The sequence below is a fragment of the Zeus faber genome, assembly GCF_960531495.2.
Source record: "Zeus faber genome assembly, chromosome: 3".
Taxonomy (NCBI): domain Eukaryota; kingdom Metazoa; phylum Chordata; class Actinopteri; order Zeiformes; family Zeidae; genus Zeus; species Zeus faber.
The window spans coordinates 9,678,600-9,698,592 of NC_137190.1; the positions used below are offsets into that span (position 1 = coordinate 9,678,600).

Consider the following 19,993-nt stretch of genomic DNA (forward strand, 5'->3'; position numbering starts at 1 on the left):
TGCAGAGCAGATGGAAAGTGGATCCATTAGTGAGCCTTATTAAGTTTTACACTAAGAAACATGCATTTTTGATGGCTTCTTTGAAGATCTCTGGAAATATCACTTTGTAATCATAACAGTTGGGACTGTATGGCAGCTTTTTTTTGTAATTAAAAAAATAATAATAATAATCTGTTTCCAACCATCACCGCCAAAAAAAATGTAAAAAAAAAAAAAAAAATGTAACAACTGTTTTTAATTTGGATTTAATGTAGTATAAAAAACATCCCTAGATTCTGTGACTCATCACTTTGCGGTTACATGAGAAAGGGAAACCGATATTGGGGAGTAGTTAGGATGTATATGACATTTATTCCTAGTCAGGCTACAGCTACAATTGATGTTTAATTCAATCTTATCCTCCAATTAATAACTACAGATGGCTAACAGGCTCAGAGTACAATTCAAATTAAATGCCTGAACTGCCTCTATCTTAACTACTAATATCACGCTTCAGACTAAAAGTGCTGAACACCAAAGTCAGGGAGTGGTGGAAAGAGTCCTACGGTTGAGGCAGAGCAGAGGAGGGCGGAGAGGCAAAACAGAGGGAAAACCAAACAGAACACAACATAAAAAAACAGAACAAAACAAAAAACGAAAAATCAACATACATCGTTGAGTTTGACCGAGAACTCCTTGTTTTCTGCAACATGCTTCTTCACCTTTGACCCCTGTGGTGAGGCAGAGGGGTCCTCGCATAGGCTGTTGGCGTTGTCCAGCAGTTTGGTGGTGTAGAAGGACGCCACGGCGCTGCCCGGCTCGTAGGCACGCCGTGTCCCCGGCCACTTCCCTTTCAGCACCGCCTGGCAGATGCTGTCCAGACGGTTGATCATCACACGGTCCTAAAACAGACACATGGACAGTGTCTAGGATGGATTTTGTAATTGTCCACACCGCATACTGCAAATATGGAGTTGTGACTGTTTGACCATGGTGTCGACGTATAATAATAGCAAAGATAATAACTTATTTGTCATACACAACATGCAACTCAAAGTGTTATTTGAGTTATCTGCATTAATACATTACATTAAAAGGAAATCAAATAGTAACAATAAAAAAAGCGAAAGAGCAAAATACATTCAACAAATACACAGTAGGTAAATATTATACTCAGTTTTGGGTCATCAATTTCGACCTTGAAGAATCACAAACATTCCACAATAAATTTATCTTGAATTATTGGTCCAAAATTATTACTCCAAATAATCCTCACAATGGTTTAGGCCCTTTTAAAGGGATTAACCTCATCTGTCAGTGAATGATTTCTGTTCAATTATTAGTCTTGAATTACTGCTCTTGAATATGTACTGACATTTGAAAGATGGCTGGGAGATAAAATTCATCCCTAAGTAAAATTTAATGTTGAGAACCACTGCTCTATACTTTGAGAATACAAAAAATAAATAAGACCAAAAAACAGCCTTTTCAGGGACTTTAGGACTGGGGTTGATGTCAGGATGCAGGGTTGTTTGGTTCAGTGAAGCACAAACGAGGGAAAAGAGGATCAAGCTGGTCCAGGTCAAAAGGTGAAGGCCAATGAGAACGGCCATGCATACCTTGGGCCAGTAGGAGGCAGCGAGCATGTAGCCGCCCTGGAAGGGATGTAGGGAGTTGGCGACGCCGTTCTCCGCCGTGTGGCTGTCCGGCATCTCGTCCTGTGCGGTGATGAGGGACGCCACACTGTCCTCATCAAAGCCCTTGATGGGGGCCGCTGCTGCGTCTGGGGACCGGCGAGGAAACGCAGCGTTCAGATACAGAAGTTAAGAGGCTGCTCTTCTAGAACCAAGTAGGTCTGTCACGATAACTACTTTTGTTCAACTTGGACGATATATTGTCCTGGAAGTAATTGCGATAAACGGTATTAGTGTCATTTTATGATCATTTCTTCGCACTGATAGAACGATAATAGAATATTCAGACATTATGTTAAAAAAATAAAATATCCAAAATCACCAAAACAATAAATAGAATGGGACTCCCAAGCTAGTGTAACACGCTATCTTCACCTGATCGCTATCTTCACCTGATTCACTGTATGTGTGTATGTGTGTGTGTGTGTGTGTGTGTGTGTGTGTGTGTGTGTGTGTGTGTGTGTGTGTGTGTGTGTGTGTGTGTGTGTAGCTGCCTGAGCCCCGCCCACAGTGAAACTCCGACACAGATAGCAGACGAGAGAACAGAAGCAGCGCGATCAGAAAAGACGGCAAAACCTGTCTCAGTTTAGTTTTTTTCCCCTGTTCATTCGGCTCAGTTACATTAATTTGTCAAATGGTTTACACAACGCAAGTAGTACATGAATTTCTAAATCCACAAATATGTAATTTATGTCTAATTTACATTAATACAGACTTGTAGATTCCTGTATTTGTTGATCTTTTCCCATTTGTATTTGTTGCATTATATATATTTGTGAATTGTGAATACCTTGTATTTGAATTTGTGACACAAATTCAAATATAAATAGAGTAGCTAGGGATATAACAAACAGATTGATGGTACGAGCAGCAGAAAGCAGCAAGTCATTTTGATCGTAAATTCCCGCGTGACTTGAACGCGGCATTGTAAGAGTAACAGAGGCAGCGAGTCCACTGTGGATTCTAGCGTAGATAAAACTCAGACAGGGACTATGACCGTGGTCACCGCGAAAACTCGTAGCGGCTCTGCTGCTCCGCGTTGTGAAAAAACTCTTAGGCGCCGCGCCCAAGTCTTATAATAGTAGGGAAAACCCTGCTTTTTAATGGCGTCATGTTGGCTAAATTGTTGGTGACATTCTTATGTCAACAAACATGCATGTAAACACAGCTAAAATCTTTATCTTTTTCTTGGTAGGTCCATTGGTTGTGCAGAAATGCAACTGGACCTTTCAAACAAAATATTGGTAATACATTTCAAATCCATCCAGAAATGTAATTGGAGCCTTGGATATGTAGGACACCCACCTTTCTTTTTCCCTTCCTCCGTCTCACTGTCGCTGTCTTCCGAGGAGGACGACGACGACGAGGAAGATGATGAGGAACCTGACGAGCAGGACGAGGAAGAGGAGGAAGAGCTGGACCCAGAGCGCGAGGAGGAGGATGACGAGGACGACGACGAGGAAGAGGAGCGCGAGGACGAGCTGGAAGAGGAGCCGCCTGAGTTAGACTCGGAGCCCCTGCGTGCCTCCCTGCGGCTCCTCTTGGCCTTCTTGGGTTTCCTCTCCGAGGAGTTTGGCGTGAGGGGCTTGGTCCTCGCCGCCGCCATGCGGGCCTCGCTCTCCGACTTCACAGCGAGCGGCTTCTCCTCGAGGCCCGTGGGCGTGGCGGGTGCCGGCGGGGGGCTCCAGCTCTCCCCGGGCCTCTCCTTCACCTCCTCCACCTCCGACGTCGGCTCCTCCTTGGGCACGAACGGCAGGAGCTCCGCATCCTTCTGGGTCAGGGTGGCCAGCGGGGAGCCTGTCGACGCCAAGCCGCCGAGGTGGTAGGCGGGGTGCAGGAGCGGCGTGGGCGTGCGGGACTGCTGCTGCTGCTGCTGCGCCGTCTTGGTCTGGCTGTAGTTTCTTTGGGCGGCCATGAAGCCCAGCTCGGGGTCTCGCAGGATGTGGTAGTCCGTGCGGCTGACACCGTGCTTCGCGGCGCCGATCAGCAGGTCCCGATCGTGGGTGCCGGGCTCCCACCAGATGGGCAGGTCGGAGCCCAGCTGGCACAACGGCAGGCGCTCGTACAGCAGAGGGTGGCGGAGGACCTGCTCCCTCACCTGGCGGAGCAGCTCCACCCGGTAGAGCGTGCGGGAGGCTCGCTCCTCTGTGATCGGCTGGATGGACAACGACGGGTCTGCGGAAGCGTCTGGAATGAGCAAATGAAAAGAGAGGTGGAAGTTACACATGTGTTTGTGTCTGGAGCGGGTGCCTCTTCACTACGGCTGGGCGACACTGTGATAGGTTCTGTGGGTTTTATCGTTCTGAGCGTTAGAATCTTAATCTGTTTATTTGAGTACATTTTCAAATGCAATACAATTTGACTTGGTACGGGTTGGCAAAAAAAAAAAAAAAAAGTAACAATCTTAAATAACACAATATACAGAATATATAGAATGGGCTCCATGCACAACATATTAATTAAAAGGCTGTGGCGGGGGCTTGGGTGTTAGTATGAATATCACTGGTGAATTTTACTGTCCAAAATGAATAAAATATAAATAAAATAATTTGAATAATAATTTGATGGCAGCTCATTTGTTACACCCCAGGCCGCACATGGACTGCCTGAGAGTGCGTGTGTGTGTGTGTGTGTGTGTGTGTGTGTGTGTGTGTGTGTGTGTGTGCACGGCGACCTCTGACCTCCTTCTTTGGGCGGCAGGCGGCACACCCTGCGGCACATGGCGGCGAAAGCACAGAGGTACTTCTGCAGACTCTCGTCCGTCTTCTTGTGCAGCCGAGCCATCGCCCTGAACTTGGTCCAGTCGAATCGGCCCAGGTCGGGGTCAAACACCACACCGAACGTGGAGACCACCCGGTAGAAGTCGGCCTCCTCTCTCCTGGTCCACCTGGATGGAACCAGGGGGTAACAGGAAAACGTCTGGCGGGGCATTCGACTAGAAAACTGGTGGTCTTGCACAACTTCACAGATTACCAAGGTGAGGGAAACATTAGGAACAAAAGATTTCAGCTGCACTTGATGAAATCGGAAGAAGAGTTAATTTGCCAAAAACCAATGCGTTTCAGGACACGAGGGGGTACTTCCTCCACCGGGGCTGCGCTCTTACCTCTGTTGCCGTTCAATCTTGGCTGCCATCTTGGGGTTGAGCGTGTCGTTGAGTGCGTGGGGCAGCGGGCAGAGTGGGGCGGCCATCATGGCGGCCTGCGGGGCGTGCGTCTGCACTTGTGCCTGGCTCTGGTGGATGTGCAGGATCTGGCGGCTCTTGGTGTAGCGCTGGGAAGCGGTGATCAGACGTCGGAGTCGGGCTGTCAGCACCGAGGAGGACGGCCAGTAGGGGGCATCGCCTTCAGTCGCAGGAGCTGCATCTGGGTGCGAAGGAAACCGAGGTGAAGATCTTCAACTGAAAGGTTTTAGGAAGAACAACTACGACCTGCAATTATCCCAAAATGGCACAAGTGTCTCATAGATAATTAACCTATTTTACGAACAGGATTTAAATAAAAATCATAGAATATATATATATATATATTTTTTTTTTAAATAATCTTAATGATACAACATTTCAATTCAATTACTTTGAATACTTGCTGTTTCAACGCATAGAGGCCAACTTCAAATCATCGTCACAATTAGCATAAGAGTAGAAACAAAACATTTACCTCCTGCATTATCGGTGACGATCAAGTCTCCGGGTGAAGAGGCATCGTCCTATGAAGATGTGGGAAACGGGGTGATGAGAGGGCGAAGATACCACCTGACGGCCATCTTTATGCGAGCGCCAGACTGTGTTGGACTCCACAGACGTCCCAACACCCCAAACATCTGCGCTCATTTACAGCGATCCCCGTAAGCCCGTCCATCACAGGGGGGTAGCTGGAAACGCTCTGCCTCCTGTGGTCTTACCTCCATATCGTCCTTCAGCAAAGCTGGAGCGGGCTTGTACTCTGGGTCGTCCACATCCCTGCACACGCAGAAAACAAATCCCCGTCAGCGGCGGTGAACAGCCGGCGCAGGCTAACGATCAAACCTTAATTCCCGGAGCTGGGGCTTCTGAGCTTTTTTTGCTGCGTGGAATTTTAAAACGCTGCCCAGTTGTAAATGATAGGCCCATGTAGAGGTCAAAGCTGTCGTTTTGACGTTTTAAAGTCATTTTTTCGCCTAAATAAATAAAATAAAATATAAATAAAATATTGTTCATGACACAATTTGGCAACACACGCAACACGGAAAATAAGTTTAAGCCTTGAAAAAAATTGAAGCAATAAAAAATAGCGGACCCATCCTTTAATAGTGTGCCATTCAGGCCTGTGATGTGATGTGTCATCCACTTATGAAGCGGTAGCATCTAATTGTAATTTTAGCTTTACCTTTTCACGTCTCATTTAAAAAGATAAATAATATATATTTTGGGAAGAATATTTTGTCTGCTGGTATTAAGAGAGTTGAATTCAAGGAACTGCAGACACCCTGGAATCACCATGCGCGCTACTTCAGTTGTCCATGGACCCACCCGTCCATGTAGTCATTGGCTCTCTGTTCGGCAGCGATAGCCTTGTCGTCCGGCCGTCCGACGCGTTCTAGGAAGCACAGGGCAGAATCCGCACGGATCGTGTTGTATTTCTCATAGCCTAGGAGGGCACGGGGGACAAGAGAACACCAAATTCAGAAATGTGCGTTTCATGCAAACTCTCTCTAGCACGTAGACACAGAGGGTTCTATCCTGCGTGTTACATAGAGAACCACAGCGATCAGCCACAACATTAAAACCACCACTAATAACCGCTAATATTGTGAAGCTCCCCCTCGTGCCGCCAAAACAGCTCTGACCCGTGGAGGCATGGACTCCCCAAGACCTCTGAAGGTGTCCTGTGGTATCTGGCACCAAGACGTTAGCAGCACATCCTTTAAGTTCTGGAAGTTGGGAGGTGGGGCCCCCATCAGGCTTGTTTTTCCAGAACATCCCACAGATGCGCCATCGGATGGGACCCCAACCCCGTTTTGGAGATGCTCTGACCCAGTCGTTTAGCCATCTCAATTTGGTCCTTGTCAAAGCCTCTCAGATCCTTACTCTTACCCATTTTTCCTGCTTCCAATACATCATCTCAAGAACTGACTGTTCACTTGCTGCCAAATATATCCCACCCCTTGACAGGTGCCATTGGAACGAGAAGATCAAAGTTATGCACTTCACCTGTCAGTGGTTTTACTGTTGAGGTGACTGATCAGTGTATATGTCATGATAACTGTTTAAAATTACAAAGTTTAAAATATGCTTCAAAAACATCCAAAAAGATTTACATAAATGTTGAGAATATAATAAAAAAGCCAGTTAAAAAAAATTACTGTCAAACATATTTTGTGTGAGAAATCTTTAAAGTGATCTAATCTGAACAACAGAATTCTAGGTGGTGCAAGGTCTTCTTGTACTGTGGAGTCAGTGGTGACTCACCATGCTTGTAGATACCCAGCAGCAGACTCTTGTCAGAGAGGGCATCCCACCACAAGGCCGGAGGCTCCGAGGTTTCTGGCTCGGGCACCCAAATGTTGATCTCACTGCAGGGCACAGACACTTAAAATAAGTGCTGGGATTTTACAGTTATTGTTCTAGCGGTGTTCTCCGGTAAGACCAAAAGGTTTAAAGTGAGTGATACAGTAAGAAACTATGGAGGCGGTGGAGATGTATATTGCTAGAATAATGGAACCCTAATAATATTTATGAAAAAAATAATAATCTGCAATAAAAATCCACACAGTGGAATGGATATTCTGTTCCTGGGGATTTGTATGTTTAATGGTGTTCTTTCTGAAAATTTGGGGTGCTTATACATCTTTTTTCTCTACTCCTAAAGCTTTCTTTATGGTTAGTCTCCAAGTTCCATACCCTAGTAAACTATTAACCACAGCAACATAGGTCACAGGGAGCTGCTGTTCCACATTTATCCAGCAGGTGGAGCTCTAAAGCTTTCCTGTTCCTGCGCAGGCTTCGCTGCTCCTCCTATCAACAGGTTCTTACCATCAGTCTATCATGTTAACGCTTGCTAAATGAGGAAATAACCAGCATTTTGGGAGAACATTTTTTCTCTGGGAACTATTTAACCATTATGTCATAATTTAGTTTTGGCCATACCGATAAATTAAACCACATCCATTTAAAGCTGCTGGTTAAAATCAAACTAATAGATGCATTTATCTGCTCGATCCTGCTCATCGATCTACAGTATGCTGTTTTGAGGATCGGCATGTTTACTAGATTGGTAGCAGTACTGCTATTAAAATAATTTATGTAGTATATAGTGTGCTTGGTAAATTACTGTAAGTGATTGAGATTTTAGTGGGAGTTAAAATTAAAAAATATATATAATACAAATAATCTGTCCCCGTGTTTAAGTTTCAAAGAACAGATTTAAACGTTGTTGTATTTTCTCATAAGCTACGTCTCTTAAGGCTCCATTAGCTCGAGAATCGGATAGAGACTCCATAGTGATAACCGGTTCTAATGGCAGAGCTCAGGCCCTCGTGCTCGTGGTGGTGGGTTGGAAGTCGAGCTCACCTGGACTCCACGCCGTCCAGCACCCTCTGGGACTGGCCTCCGATCACCTCCTGTTTCAGGTAGTACAGCATTCTGACCCGGAGCAGCACCCTGCGCACAGACAGCCCAGTGGTCACAACAAAGCCCCAGTCGCGCACAAACGCTGAGCGAGCAGAACACACACACACACACACACACACACACACACACACACACACACACACACACACACACACACACACACACACACACACACACACACACACACACACACACACACACACACACACACACACACCGAGACACGTGTCCAACAGTCCATGCATGTGAATGAGTGACACTTCAGCATGTGAATCAAATTGGTGCCTTGAGGCGCTAGATAGTACCAGCTAACATCGACCAGAGAGGAGCATCTACAATTACACCCACAGATCTTTCTGTAAATGTCCCCTCTTGTTTAGAGCTCTCACAGCTATTAGATAATGGCTCGATCGCAATTATTTGAGCTGAATCGTGTACGTTTTCATCATTATACTGTACGTTCTGTGTACAGTATATGATAAGATGATAGTTTTGAGCCACTGTTAGAAATGTTGTGACGAACAGAATGCAAATTTGGCGCTGGTTTCCATTTGCAGAGTTGAGGAAAATCAACTGTTTACCTGAATTTTTCTATTCCCATATTCGATCCCAATAAATGGCTGTTATTCATAAAGTGGATGTGCATTATTACAGAATTATAGACATATACTATGATAGCAACATTACATTTATATAAAAAAAAGGAAGGCAAAAATTGGGGAGAGACGATAAAGCGGCGGTAAACCCAGAGAACCGGCCTCGTTCAGCTTCTAGTTGTGTCTAAGATAACGATGTCAGCGAGGTCTGTGCTTGTATTAAGAAACATGATTAATTTCCTTCTTGGAAGGCAATCCTTCAAATATGTAATCAGGATGATTTAGTTTTTACATAGCCTGCCCTTCGAACCACAGGTGGCAAGATTAGGCCAAACGTCAACAACTATCAGCCCTGAAAATTGATCTTGAAACGATCAGCTCCACTAATACTTTTCTGTAGCTTGCCCTGTGCCTTGAACGCCCATTATTATCATTTCCATGAGGGTTTCCAGAATATTCTCTTACAGTATTACAGTGGGGAGGGTAAAGAGAAAGAGAAAGCAAAACCAAACTGGAAACCCTCTTCGGTGATTACCTGCACCGTTTGATACAGCTGAGAGGCTTTGGACCTTTATTCACAAACAATTAGGTTCACATTTCTGCTGCTTATTCTGTCTCAACCAGTTGATTCACAGCACCTTAGAGAGCAGTGCTGGTCTGGAATGTAGGCGAGCTCTGATCGGTAATTTTATTTTTATAGACGGATATGGAGCGCTCATCTACAGCCCCCGCTGAGAGAGAACTGCAGGGGCTACTCAGCCTGTATGTTGGCTGTGAAGGATGGATGCCACCACCAGAATGGAGTCCTTACTGTAGCATAACAAAGCACTGAACACCCGCCCTCTGCTCTCCCCTCCCTTCGCCTCTCCCCTCCTCTCCACCACCCCCCCCCCCCTCTCCTCTCCTCTCCTCTCTCTCTCTCTCTCCCTCTCCCTCCCTCCCTCCCTCCCTGCCTGCCTCCCTCCCCGGCTGGGCCCGCCCAGGTCAGCTGCAGCTTCCTCCAACTGTCAGCACAGCCCTTCATCATTCTGCCTCTGACTCACCCAGACAATCGAAAGTCTGTGTGTGTGTGTGTGTGTGTGTGTGTGTGTGTGTGTCTGTGTGTGTCTGTGTCATAGAATCACATAAGCCGGGGAAGAGCTCGCCACAGCAGACGCGCAGGCCCACAGTGAATAGTGCACATTCTTTCAGAAGCACATCGGCATGTACACATTTGCCTTGCAGAGAAGGGACTGCAATAGCTGAAATTCCATAGAAAAATAATAAGCAAACAACTAAATAGAACAACAGTATTCAATCAGAAGACCGTGTTCCTATCTACAGTATATAATATACTTCTGCATCAATGTACCGCCGTCGCTGGTGTAGGCCCCTGTGGCGGTGCGAGCATTTCTGGTTCTATGTCAAAAAGCCAAAGTAAAATAAATACCAAACCAAAATAAAAACATGGGAGTGAATTCTAAAAGTGTATAATTATTATAAAAAGGAAATATGAAGCATTCCAAGTTCAGCAATCGCACTTCTTGTGGTCTTGCATTGCCCTATGCACATTTTACGATGACATTTTTGGGGAACTTGCGAGCTATGCTGGTACCGTAGAGACCTTCGGCGTGGCCTCGGCACAGAACATTACGGTTCTGCCATTTTCCAGATGCTTTTGAGAAGAGCTGTAACATGTAATTTCCCACACGTTTCTATGCCTCCCTGAGCTGTGTGGGAGTTTCGCCGGCATGTGCGGAAGTTGCTGTGCCAGTGCAAGCGTACGGCCACACCCCGTCCGCCACATTCCAGGCCCCGCGGGGAGAAAACGCAGAGGTCAGCAAAGCCCGCTGAGCGCGTACCCGTTTGGCCGGCGTGACACATCGGACAATCCCTGGCTTCAGCAGTACTAGGCCGGCGAGACAATGGGGAACTTTCTGTGGAAGCCGTCCGGCTGTGTGTCCAAAGCCCCACAGACACAAGCGCGGCTTTTAGAACGGAGAGGCTATCATCTATTTGGCTTTATATCTCGCCAGCCATCCCCCCCTGCCCCCTTCCCCCCTGCCCCCCATTTCGATCACCCCCCCAGAATCTTTCACTTTCTCTCGCCTCTCCCACTGTCTGTAAATAAGAGAGATCTATGACGGCCATTAGTCGGGTTGAAATCTCATTAAGATTCGTATCAGTCAGTGGGTCTTGATGTGACGCGCAGCCATTACTGAATCAGTGGACTGTCTACTCCAATAGAAACTTCAATACCTTCTAATTACTACAGATCAGAGGTGCCAGAGTCACAATTTGTGCCTTGCACAATTAAAATTTGCAGTTAGTGATGATTTTATTAACGCTTAAGTGACAAAATCTCACCTCGAAGCAAAAGACAGCCACCTGACATTTGGTTTAATGGGATAAAAGATTAGAATGTGCACAGATGCACCCAGGAAAAAAAAAAAAAAAAAAAAGAGTAAGTAAGAAATCCATCTTAGTAAGATGGAAACAACTGGGGTACAAATGATTGCCCACTTCATGAATAGTAATTCACTTTGAGCTCAGACTCATTCAACACATTCCTTATAGGAACAACAGCCTTCGTTCGCATTAATGAATTCCCACATTCATTGTTTTGACACTGTCCGCTGTGGCCCTGCTTACTGTTGCTTTTGATACCACTGATCCAGGAAGTACAGCTTATTCCAATCGCTTCAATAACTGTGAAATGATCTGGAAAACAGCATCAGATTGGTGCTCTGTCTACAGGGAAAAATAGCCCGACGCAGTGTTTGGTGTTTCGGCAGTGATCATGTGTGAGTGCTTTCGCGATGGGAGGACAACTTTGTGGGGAGCGCATCCACAGACGGCACCAAAAAAGACTACAGAGACAGGAAGACAAGACCTGGGAAGCTGTTTGCCTGCAGATCTCGCCCAAGTCTGTATTTGTGTGAGGGCAAACTGCAGATTAGGTAGTGGAGAGCAGAACACTATTTTCAAATTACTTTTTAGTTATTCTAAAAGCAGCGGCCTTTCAAATCCAAAGGCCTCAGGGGGAGATTCTGATGCCTCTGCTCTCAAATTTTTTATTTTTTTTATTCAAACATAAAAAACAGCACAAATAGAAGAAGAAATGGAAGCCCTCAGAATATAAAAAAAAAACCCCAAAAACAAGAGACTCCAGCACACTCCGATTCCATGTGCTGGAGTCTCTTTATTTTGTTAAATAATTAATCCGACGAGCGCCAAAAAGTCTAGAGAGCACCTACTTGTTGCAGTGGTGTTTGAGGTGCTTCTTGTAACCATCGTCCTGCAGCATGTGCTCTGGGTTGTGCTTTCTCAACCACTCTGCCTTGTGGATGTCAAAGGAGCTGGACTGAGTCTTCATCTTCTTACCCTTCCTGCCACGCGGCACCGGGGTGGACAGCCCTGGTGATGGCAGCGAAAATCCAACGTTATTGGTCGAAGTTATCGGTCGGCTTCACAAGAGCTACTTACTTGGTGACTTCCGTTTTTAAATGTGCACACGCACATGTATACCCTCTCAAAAACAGCATAGAGGAGCCTATGCATTACTTATAATGGCTGTTTCTTAAAAAGTGTCACCTGTTCTTATTTTATTTTTACAAAACAAAACATAATACCGATTACCACTTTAAAGCCACATTATGTCACTTTTTTACCTTAAAATAACAGCTTCATAGTCATTTTAATGATACACTGACTTGAAATATGGAGAACCTCACCTCTTTCACTCCCACCCACCCCCCCGAACGCCTGTTCTTGTACTATGTAACTTCTGTGCGTGGGTAACAAAGCGTGGGAAAAGTGCGTTACACTTAATGGCACGACATCACTTCCTTGATGTTCAGTTCTGGTAATTACCTTTTTTTGCCTGGTAAAATGTTTATATATATATAAAAAAAAAAGATAAGTTATAAACTTGCCGGTCGAAATGTCCGGTAATAATGCTCATACAAAAACGTAGCCGCTCCACCTTCCCCAAAAGGATGAGACGGCACCCGCAAAGCCGGGATCCCACCTCACCCTAGCCTCAGTTTCATTGCGCCGAGGGGTTTGTTTCACCCTGCAAAAACCCTGCCAGGCCAAGCACATCCGACCCCCGCGCCCTTTCTCCCCAGAGCTTCGCGCACTCAGTCAGCCAGTATTTGCGTTTGTGACATAGACTGTTATTGAAACGTGACCGACAAGGTTCAAATTTGTCCGATAAAATACCCAAATACCAAAAGTTATATAGTGCTGCTTTAAGTACATTTGAGTTATGCTATTATCAATTCGCTAGATAAAGGAACCACGCCAGCTGTTATCAGCACGTCAGTCTCAAGCTTCCTGATAGATCTGCTGCCAGGAGTCAGGTTCACAGCCTAAACTTGCGTTGCGTCTCCGGTGCTCACCCAGGTGATTCTGCAGCTCCTTTGTGCGCCCGTCCTCAGTGGGGGCGATGAGGTCCCACATGAAGCTCTTGATCTTGTCGTCTCCTCGGTAGTGGACCAGGCAGTAGGCCAGCAGGGCCCTGCAGATGGACTCCACATCCCGCTCCGTGAGCTGCTTCTTAAAACGCCCGTGGTTCAGGATGTCCTTCCAACGGCCCCACCTGGAAGACGCATCATGACAGGATATGCGCAGCGGGTGAGCAAACATTTGGCGGCGCGCGAGCGCCCGGAACGCGCGGTCAAGCCGTTCCTAAACAGGGCCGGACCCAAAACCTCTTCACCCCCAAAACACAAAACAAAACACAACCCCCAATTCAACTTCAACCCTCCAATAATTGTTATAATAGTCACAGCTGGCGTTTTTTTTTTTGGATTGACTGACTGATGAGATCAAATGACGGCCTCACCCGTAGACCAGCAGGTTCTTCTCCACCCGGAAGCACTCTGTGCGCCCGTAGCTGTTGAGGCGGTCGTGGGCCCGTCGCAGTTTGGGCTTGGTGTCGTCGCTGTCGCTCTCCCCCTCCGACAGCTCGGCCAGCTCGTCTTTGGTGGCGCTGAACGGCCGTGTCTGCTTCCTCACACGCGGGGTGTCGATCACAAGGCTGTTCTGTAGAGGTGGAAACAGGAGGGAAAAGACTTAGGAGCGGAATTCACAAAGAATGGACTGCGGCCACTAATCACGAATTGCGGCCGCTCTCCGCGCCGTCTCAGCGTCCGACTCACAAAAGTTTGTGAACTTTTTTTTTTGTGAAATATTGCGCAAATGATATGACAGCGCACACGGGCCAATGAAATTTTGTTGCTGAGTGCAATTTGCCCTTGTTTTGCATCACAATTATCCATGTGGTGTAGTATATATCCAAGCATCCATATCAGGGGGGTATCAAAAATAATTACATCTACAATAATAAAAACAAAACGTTTTTATTTATTTTAAGAAGAAATGTGTAATGGTGGGTCTCCATTATACATTTACTACACCACTGCTCTACATTTGCCTGTTTTACAAATTATCAGTCTTAAATAAATATAAAAGCTTAAATAATTGTCAGAGAGTAGTTATTTTGATTTAAAGTGTTCAATGAAAATGTCAAATTGTTAGGGCTGCCCTCTGAAAGTTGACGAGTCGAATCATCAGTCGGAAACCTGTCAGTTCTTCATGTCGAGCAGCTGTTTTCCGTTTTTTTTTTTTTTTTGGTTAGTCAGTGTGCATGAAAATAACAGATAAGAGTAAAACAGATAGCAGCTTACAAAATGCACAGTGATAACATTTCAATGAGCTTTTATAAAAAAGGGGAATCATAAATATATTTTTATGTGGGAATCGTCCGCATCTGGACACGGAAGCAAACACAGTTCTCCGTGCGCCCCTAAAGCTGTGCAGCGTTCTTCCAGATAAAAAAAAACGAAAAACAGTGTTTTTACCTGTTTTATTTGGAGGAACAGGGCCGGGACATGGAGAAACGGGACACGAGTAGGGATGGGCATCATTATGATTTTAATGGTACTACTACTCTTACCGATACTGCTTATCGATCCAGTATTTAACTGGTACTGTTATCGGTTCTTTTTTATATTTTAAGAGAAAAACTTAAACAAATTAAAAGCAGAATTAAGACGGAGAGGGGGCGATATCGGCACCCTCGTCTCCTCGTGCGTGTGTGAGAGGCAGGCAGAGGGAGCCGGACCAGTCCCCCTTGCACATACTGTATCTCCGGTGATGGAGCGAGAGAGAGAGAGAGATGTCTCTTCTGTTAATAGCGAAAATGCTTCTTAGACGAATGTCTTAATCTTACTCCAAGCTAGAAACGGGTTAGATGGCCCAAAAAAAAATTGAAAATCAATTTTCTTAATTTCTCCATTACTGTTAATGTTGGAACTTATCGATACTACTGTCCTTAATAATTTAGCCCTGGGGCCCATTTAATACCGGGTCGGTCGGTACCCAAACCTAGGCACGAGTGATCACTTGAGCCTCAGGTGCTTTTACACACACACACACACACACACACACACACACACACACACACACACACACACGCCTGGGAAAATTCCCAGATCTGCACAAGGTAGGACAGCCACCCAACCAAGGAAGAACCCAACAAAAAACAGGAAAGTTATCCGAGAGAAAAATCACTGTGCTATTACAAGTTACTGAACTGCATGTTACTGAAATCTGTTTAGACCTTGCAAGCAGTGTCAAATATTTTATCAATGATGAACTAATTCTATATTGTCAACATAAATGTAAACTACTGAAATTAAATAATAGAAGAAAATGGTATTAATAATCTACTCCAACCACAGCTAATTAAGCATGAACCAAATATGACTTACTCTGCCGTTGACCATGTCAACATCCACCTCTGCTTTTTTGGCCCACTTGTCCCAGAAGTTGGGGTCGTCCAGAGAGATGTCCGTACGGTTTCCAGAAGCCACAAAACTGGCCTACGAGGCAAACAGAATCATCGTCAAAACATTATCAGGGTTAGGGTTACATTATGAGGGTTAGGGTTGACTAATTTCCTGGGACCTACGCGTACCTTAGCAAAGGTGGATCCCCTGCCCTCGGACTCGATGGTGATGGTCTTGGTCCTGCGCTGGAGGATTTGGTCGATGTCCTCTTCGCAGAACTTGGCACCCTCATCCTCCTCATCCATGATGGCTCCATAGGCGCCACGTCTCAGCAGGTCTTCAATCTCCTTCTTGGAAAGCTGCTGCTGCACCGCCTGCTGAACAGGGAGAAGAGTTGAAGAACACGTTTGTTTTTTTTAAATTGAAGATTAGGCTTGGGCAATAACGATACAATCAAATATCACATTAATATCGCCTCAATATAAGAATTCTTGGATGATATTTTGTGAATTTTGCGTATGAGGGAGGAGGGGTGTTCTCAGGTGATCCCCTTCAGGTTGAGGGGCCAAAACCTTTCTGAACTCTCTGAACAACATTTTGGGAAACGGTGAGTGAAGATCATAATCTCATGATCTTCCACCCAGGCTGGGGGCCGAATAACATGCTGTGGTCTGGCATATGAAGAGGATGTAAAGGCACCGGCCTGTGCATCCTCTTCATATTCCATTTCTGTTGGTTAATGCTCTCTCTGGCTCCAAGGACCTAATTTGTAGAACAGTTTATGATGGAGCAAGGGTCTGGTTGGGAAATACTGGCAGTCGCCACAGGGTGTCACACGGGCTGAAGAGGATTTCCTCTTTATTGATGTGTGTGTATGTGTGTGTGTGTGTGTGTGTGTGTGTGTGTGTGTGTGTGTGTGTGTGTGTGGTTTTTCTTTGGCGTACACTGACCACAGCTTCCAAAGGGTCAGCTTCAAGGGGGGGAGGTAGTTGTAACGTCACGAGGACATCACATGAGGACGCCCCCCCGGTAACTCTTGCACCCAGCTACGAGGAGAATTCTCCTAACATATTTTTCTTATTACCTCCTCGCCCTCACCCCATTCTCCCACAGGAAACCTCCCAGACAAAACCCTGCTCTGACACTGTCCGCCAGCAAGTTGGAGTTGCGGTTCAAGTTAACAATTTTAGTTATGGCTATTATAAAACAAACTAAACCAACCCCACTAAACAAAGACATAAATGGCATAAATATCCACAGTTAATGAGAAATGTTATTAAGAAATGAAAAACTTTATAACAGATTGGGTAAAAATAATAAAGGGGGGGAAAAAAAAACAAAACTGAAAAATCCACGAGCATAATCTCTGATATAGATATTGATGTTATATCAATATATGAAGGCAAACTGTGGGCGAGCTTCCACCGTTTACACTAAGACGTCATATCTGAAAGCTGCTCTGCGTAATCAGTCTCTTCCAGGTCACTGAGCAGATCAGTGCTGAACAACTCGCTGGAGGCCGTTCCAACAGCTAATGAGAGGGAGTGCCGCCTATTTTCTTTCCCTCGGACCCGCGGATTTGTAGTTAAATTCTGGAGAGAATTTAGGATGAGAAAAGATTATAAACTGGAGCTATGCTGTCAACTCGTTGCTAAAGTCCAGTTTCACAGTGATATAACCTTGGAGTACTACTTAAAGTCTTATCACAGCTCAGTCTTTACCCCCCAAAAACGAACCCATGGTTGTATTAACAGACTGCGCTAATAGGCAATTAACATATTTGGTTTCCGTTTAATATTTTAACAGTATTTTCCATTGAACTCCAACTACATGTACAGGTCACAACAGTCATGCTTCGTTTCAGTCTCAAAGTCTTTCACTCGCTGGCAGCAGACCTTAGGGTGCAAGGGCAATTTTTAAGTCATCAGTTTAGCATTTTCATTTACAAAACATATGCTTCAACTGTGCGTATAAAGTGTATATTATCTTGGGCTTACGGGAAATTTGTACTACGGTAAAATATCCGTTTTGATCGACGACTTCCTCCCTCCATCCTAATTCCACAACGCTCCAAATCGCAATTTCATGAATGGCTTTAAGGGTTTTGCTTAATATTTCATGCTCAATTGACAGTGACAGGGTTAGATGAGTAAAATGCTCTGTCATTCGGTAACTTAAGGGTGATGTATCATAACTACTGTTTTATCACAACTACACAAATCGTATGTGAACTTTCAGGCGAGTCCCAAATCCTCAAAATACCTAAGTTAAGGATTCAAATATTGTTGTTTGGGGGGGAAAAAAAAAAAAAAAAAAGAAAGAAAAAACATACTGGTCATTTTGAGCCCATATGCATTCTAGGGTAAAGGGACCTTTAGGGGAGACTCTGGAGACTCACCCCTCCTCCCGTCCCTCCCGCCGTGGCCCCTGCTGGCCCTCCTCCCAGGCTGTTCTCCCGGCCGCTCATGCTCTGGAGCACGGCCTTGTCCAGGCCCAGCTTGAGGCTGGCGCGGTCAAACATCTCTCGCTCGTAGGAGTTCCTGGTGATCAGGCGGTACACCTTCACAGCCTTGTTCTGGCCGATCCGGTGGCAGCGAGCCTGAGCCTGTGAGCAAACAAAAGGTGAATGACAGACGGCGAACGACCGATTTTGACGCCAAATTTTCTCCCATGAAAATAGATTGGGTCGCATAGTAACGAATGATGCTGTTATGATTTTGCCATTTTTGATAGGCGGTTAAACTGCACTAACTTTGAAGTAAAAGTAAAACTAACTTCCCCAGACTGAATCTTAGAGTATCCTGCGTGCACTGTAAACAAACCTCAGAAAATTTGTTGTTTTCAAAACATGAAAGTGTTTAAGAGATAAACCATAATTATGATGAATACAGTTGTTTTTAAACTAATATGGGGCCTTTCATATATGAGGACATAACAGAAAATAAACAATGAAACAAGGCAGAGAACAGAGCACCACCAGTAAAAAGCTGCCGCTGAATGTAATGTAAGATCCTGCGGTTTAATATAAGATCCAGAGGTAGTCATGGCAGCGCGCACGCTACCTGGAGGTCGTTCTGAGGGTTCCAGTCGGAGTCGAAGATAATGCAGGTGTCTGCGGCCGTGAGGTTGATGCCCAGACCTCCGGCCCTCGTGCACAGCAGGAAAACAAAGCGGTCGGAGTCGGGTTTGCTGAAGCGGTCGATGGCCGCCTGCCGCAGGTTTCCCCGAACGCGCCCATCTATGCGCTCATACAGGTACCTGCAACACAGCACAACCAGGAACGGTTAGAAATATGAAAAAAATACTATTATATGTTAACATGAATGATGCATTGCAATCACCAACCTGCCAATATTTTTATTATTTTTTTTTTTTATCCAAAACCTGCCATATCTGCAAATGTGCTGAACTGATTTGACAAGACATCAAGGCTTTCAAGTTGTTACTACTTAAACAAAATCTCTGCCTCGTATTACCCATTTCCAACTCCTCTAGAAACTAAAAATAATGACATATTTCCAGTGTTTGAAGGTGATCAATTGGTGCGTCATCTCACACTTCAGTCTAATGAACGAAACGAGAAAGGAGTCTGAAAAAAGCAACAGCAGGTCAAACGCGTTTCATTGGCAAAGTTATATTTGCTCCAATAAAAATAAAAAGCCATTCAAAAATAACTAAGCAAAAGTAATGAATCTCATCCATTCAATGTCTTCCCCCAGACATTGTCTGAGACACCACTTCAAAAAATGAGCTGAAAAGCTACACTTGGGGGGGGGGGCTCAATGTAAACAAAGCCAGCAGCGGGGGCAACACACAGCTCAAGCCTTTTTAAAAAGGAGATTCACCCCAATTCTTCGAGGGATTTCAAAGTGCGAGACAGGAAATGGTAATCATTCCCCTTCCCTATCTAGCCCTTTAAAATCCCCCCTTGAGACGTGTCCTTTTATCCTCGTTTGCGCCTCCATTTTCCTCCAGCCCCAGACCTCCCCGGCTGCCTGACGTGGGAGAGCCCTGGGGGTGTCTGTAACCCGCCGCTGAACCCAGGCTGAGCCCGGCTCCATGCAGCACGGCGCATGTTTAACACTGGGTCAGGGTCTGTGCCGGCTGCAAAGTGGAAGAAATGCGATGAGATAGGCCAATGGGAGAGGCGTGGAGAAGGGGAGATCAAAGGGAAGTCCCAATTGTGATAATTACGCTCGTAGAAACCCTACACCTGACCTTTGACCCGAAGTGTAACCCTTGCCCGAGGGAAGTCGAGCTAAATGCACACAAATGGCCGTAACTAGGGATTTACTCTTCGGTTTTATACTGTAAGGTTTTTCCAACCCGCAAAACAGC

At 45.4% G+C, this 19,993-nt stretch overlaps 1 protein-coding gene across 4 annotated transcripts in view; it reads right to left on the reverse strand.

Annotated features, from left to right (window-relative positions):
- Positions 1 to 19,993, reverse strand: part of chd9 (chromodomain helicase DNA binding protein 9) — a 92,296-nt gene that overhangs the window by 4,452 nt on the left and 67,851 nt on the right. For 3 of the 4 annotated variants that reach the window (XM_079997653.1, XM_079997655.1, XM_079997654.1), the window contains 17 exons: positions 18,718 to 18,913; positions 18,054 to 18,260; positions 15,844 to 16,029; positions 15,638 to 15,748; positions 13,708 to 13,907; positions 13,262 to 13,461; positions 12,116 to 12,275; positions 8,224 to 8,313; positions 7,123 to 7,226; positions 6,184 to 6,301; positions 5,577 to 5,634; positions 5,333 to 5,381; positions 4,780 to 5,038; positions 4,355 to 4,560; positions 2,979 to 3,860; positions 1,599 to 1,762; positions 651 to 881 (listed from right to left, as the gene is read on the reverse strand). In XM_079997653.1, the coding sequence (XP_079853779.1) occupies positions 651 to 881; positions 1,599 to 1,762; positions 2,979 to 3,860; positions 4,355 to 4,560; positions 4,780 to 5,038; positions 5,333 to 5,381; positions 5,577 to 5,634; positions 6,184 to 6,301; positions 7,123 to 7,226; positions 8,224 to 8,313; positions 12,116 to 12,275; positions 13,262 to 13,461; positions 13,708 to 13,907; positions 15,638 to 15,748; positions 15,844 to 16,029; positions 18,054 to 18,260; positions 18,718 to 18,913 (3,421 nt within the window). The remainder of the gene's footprint in view (positions 1 to 650; positions 882 to 1,598; positions 1,763 to 2,978; positions 3,861 to 4,354; positions 4,561 to 4,779; positions 5,039 to 5,332; positions 5,382 to 5,576; positions 5,635 to 6,183; positions 6,302 to 7,122; positions 7,227 to 8,223; positions 8,314 to 12,115; positions 12,276 to 13,261; positions 13,462 to 13,707; positions 13,908 to 15,637; positions 15,749 to 15,843; positions 16,030 to 18,053; positions 18,261 to 18,717; positions 18,914 to 19,993) is intronic. The other variant, XM_079997656.1, reaches the window with a different exon arrangement.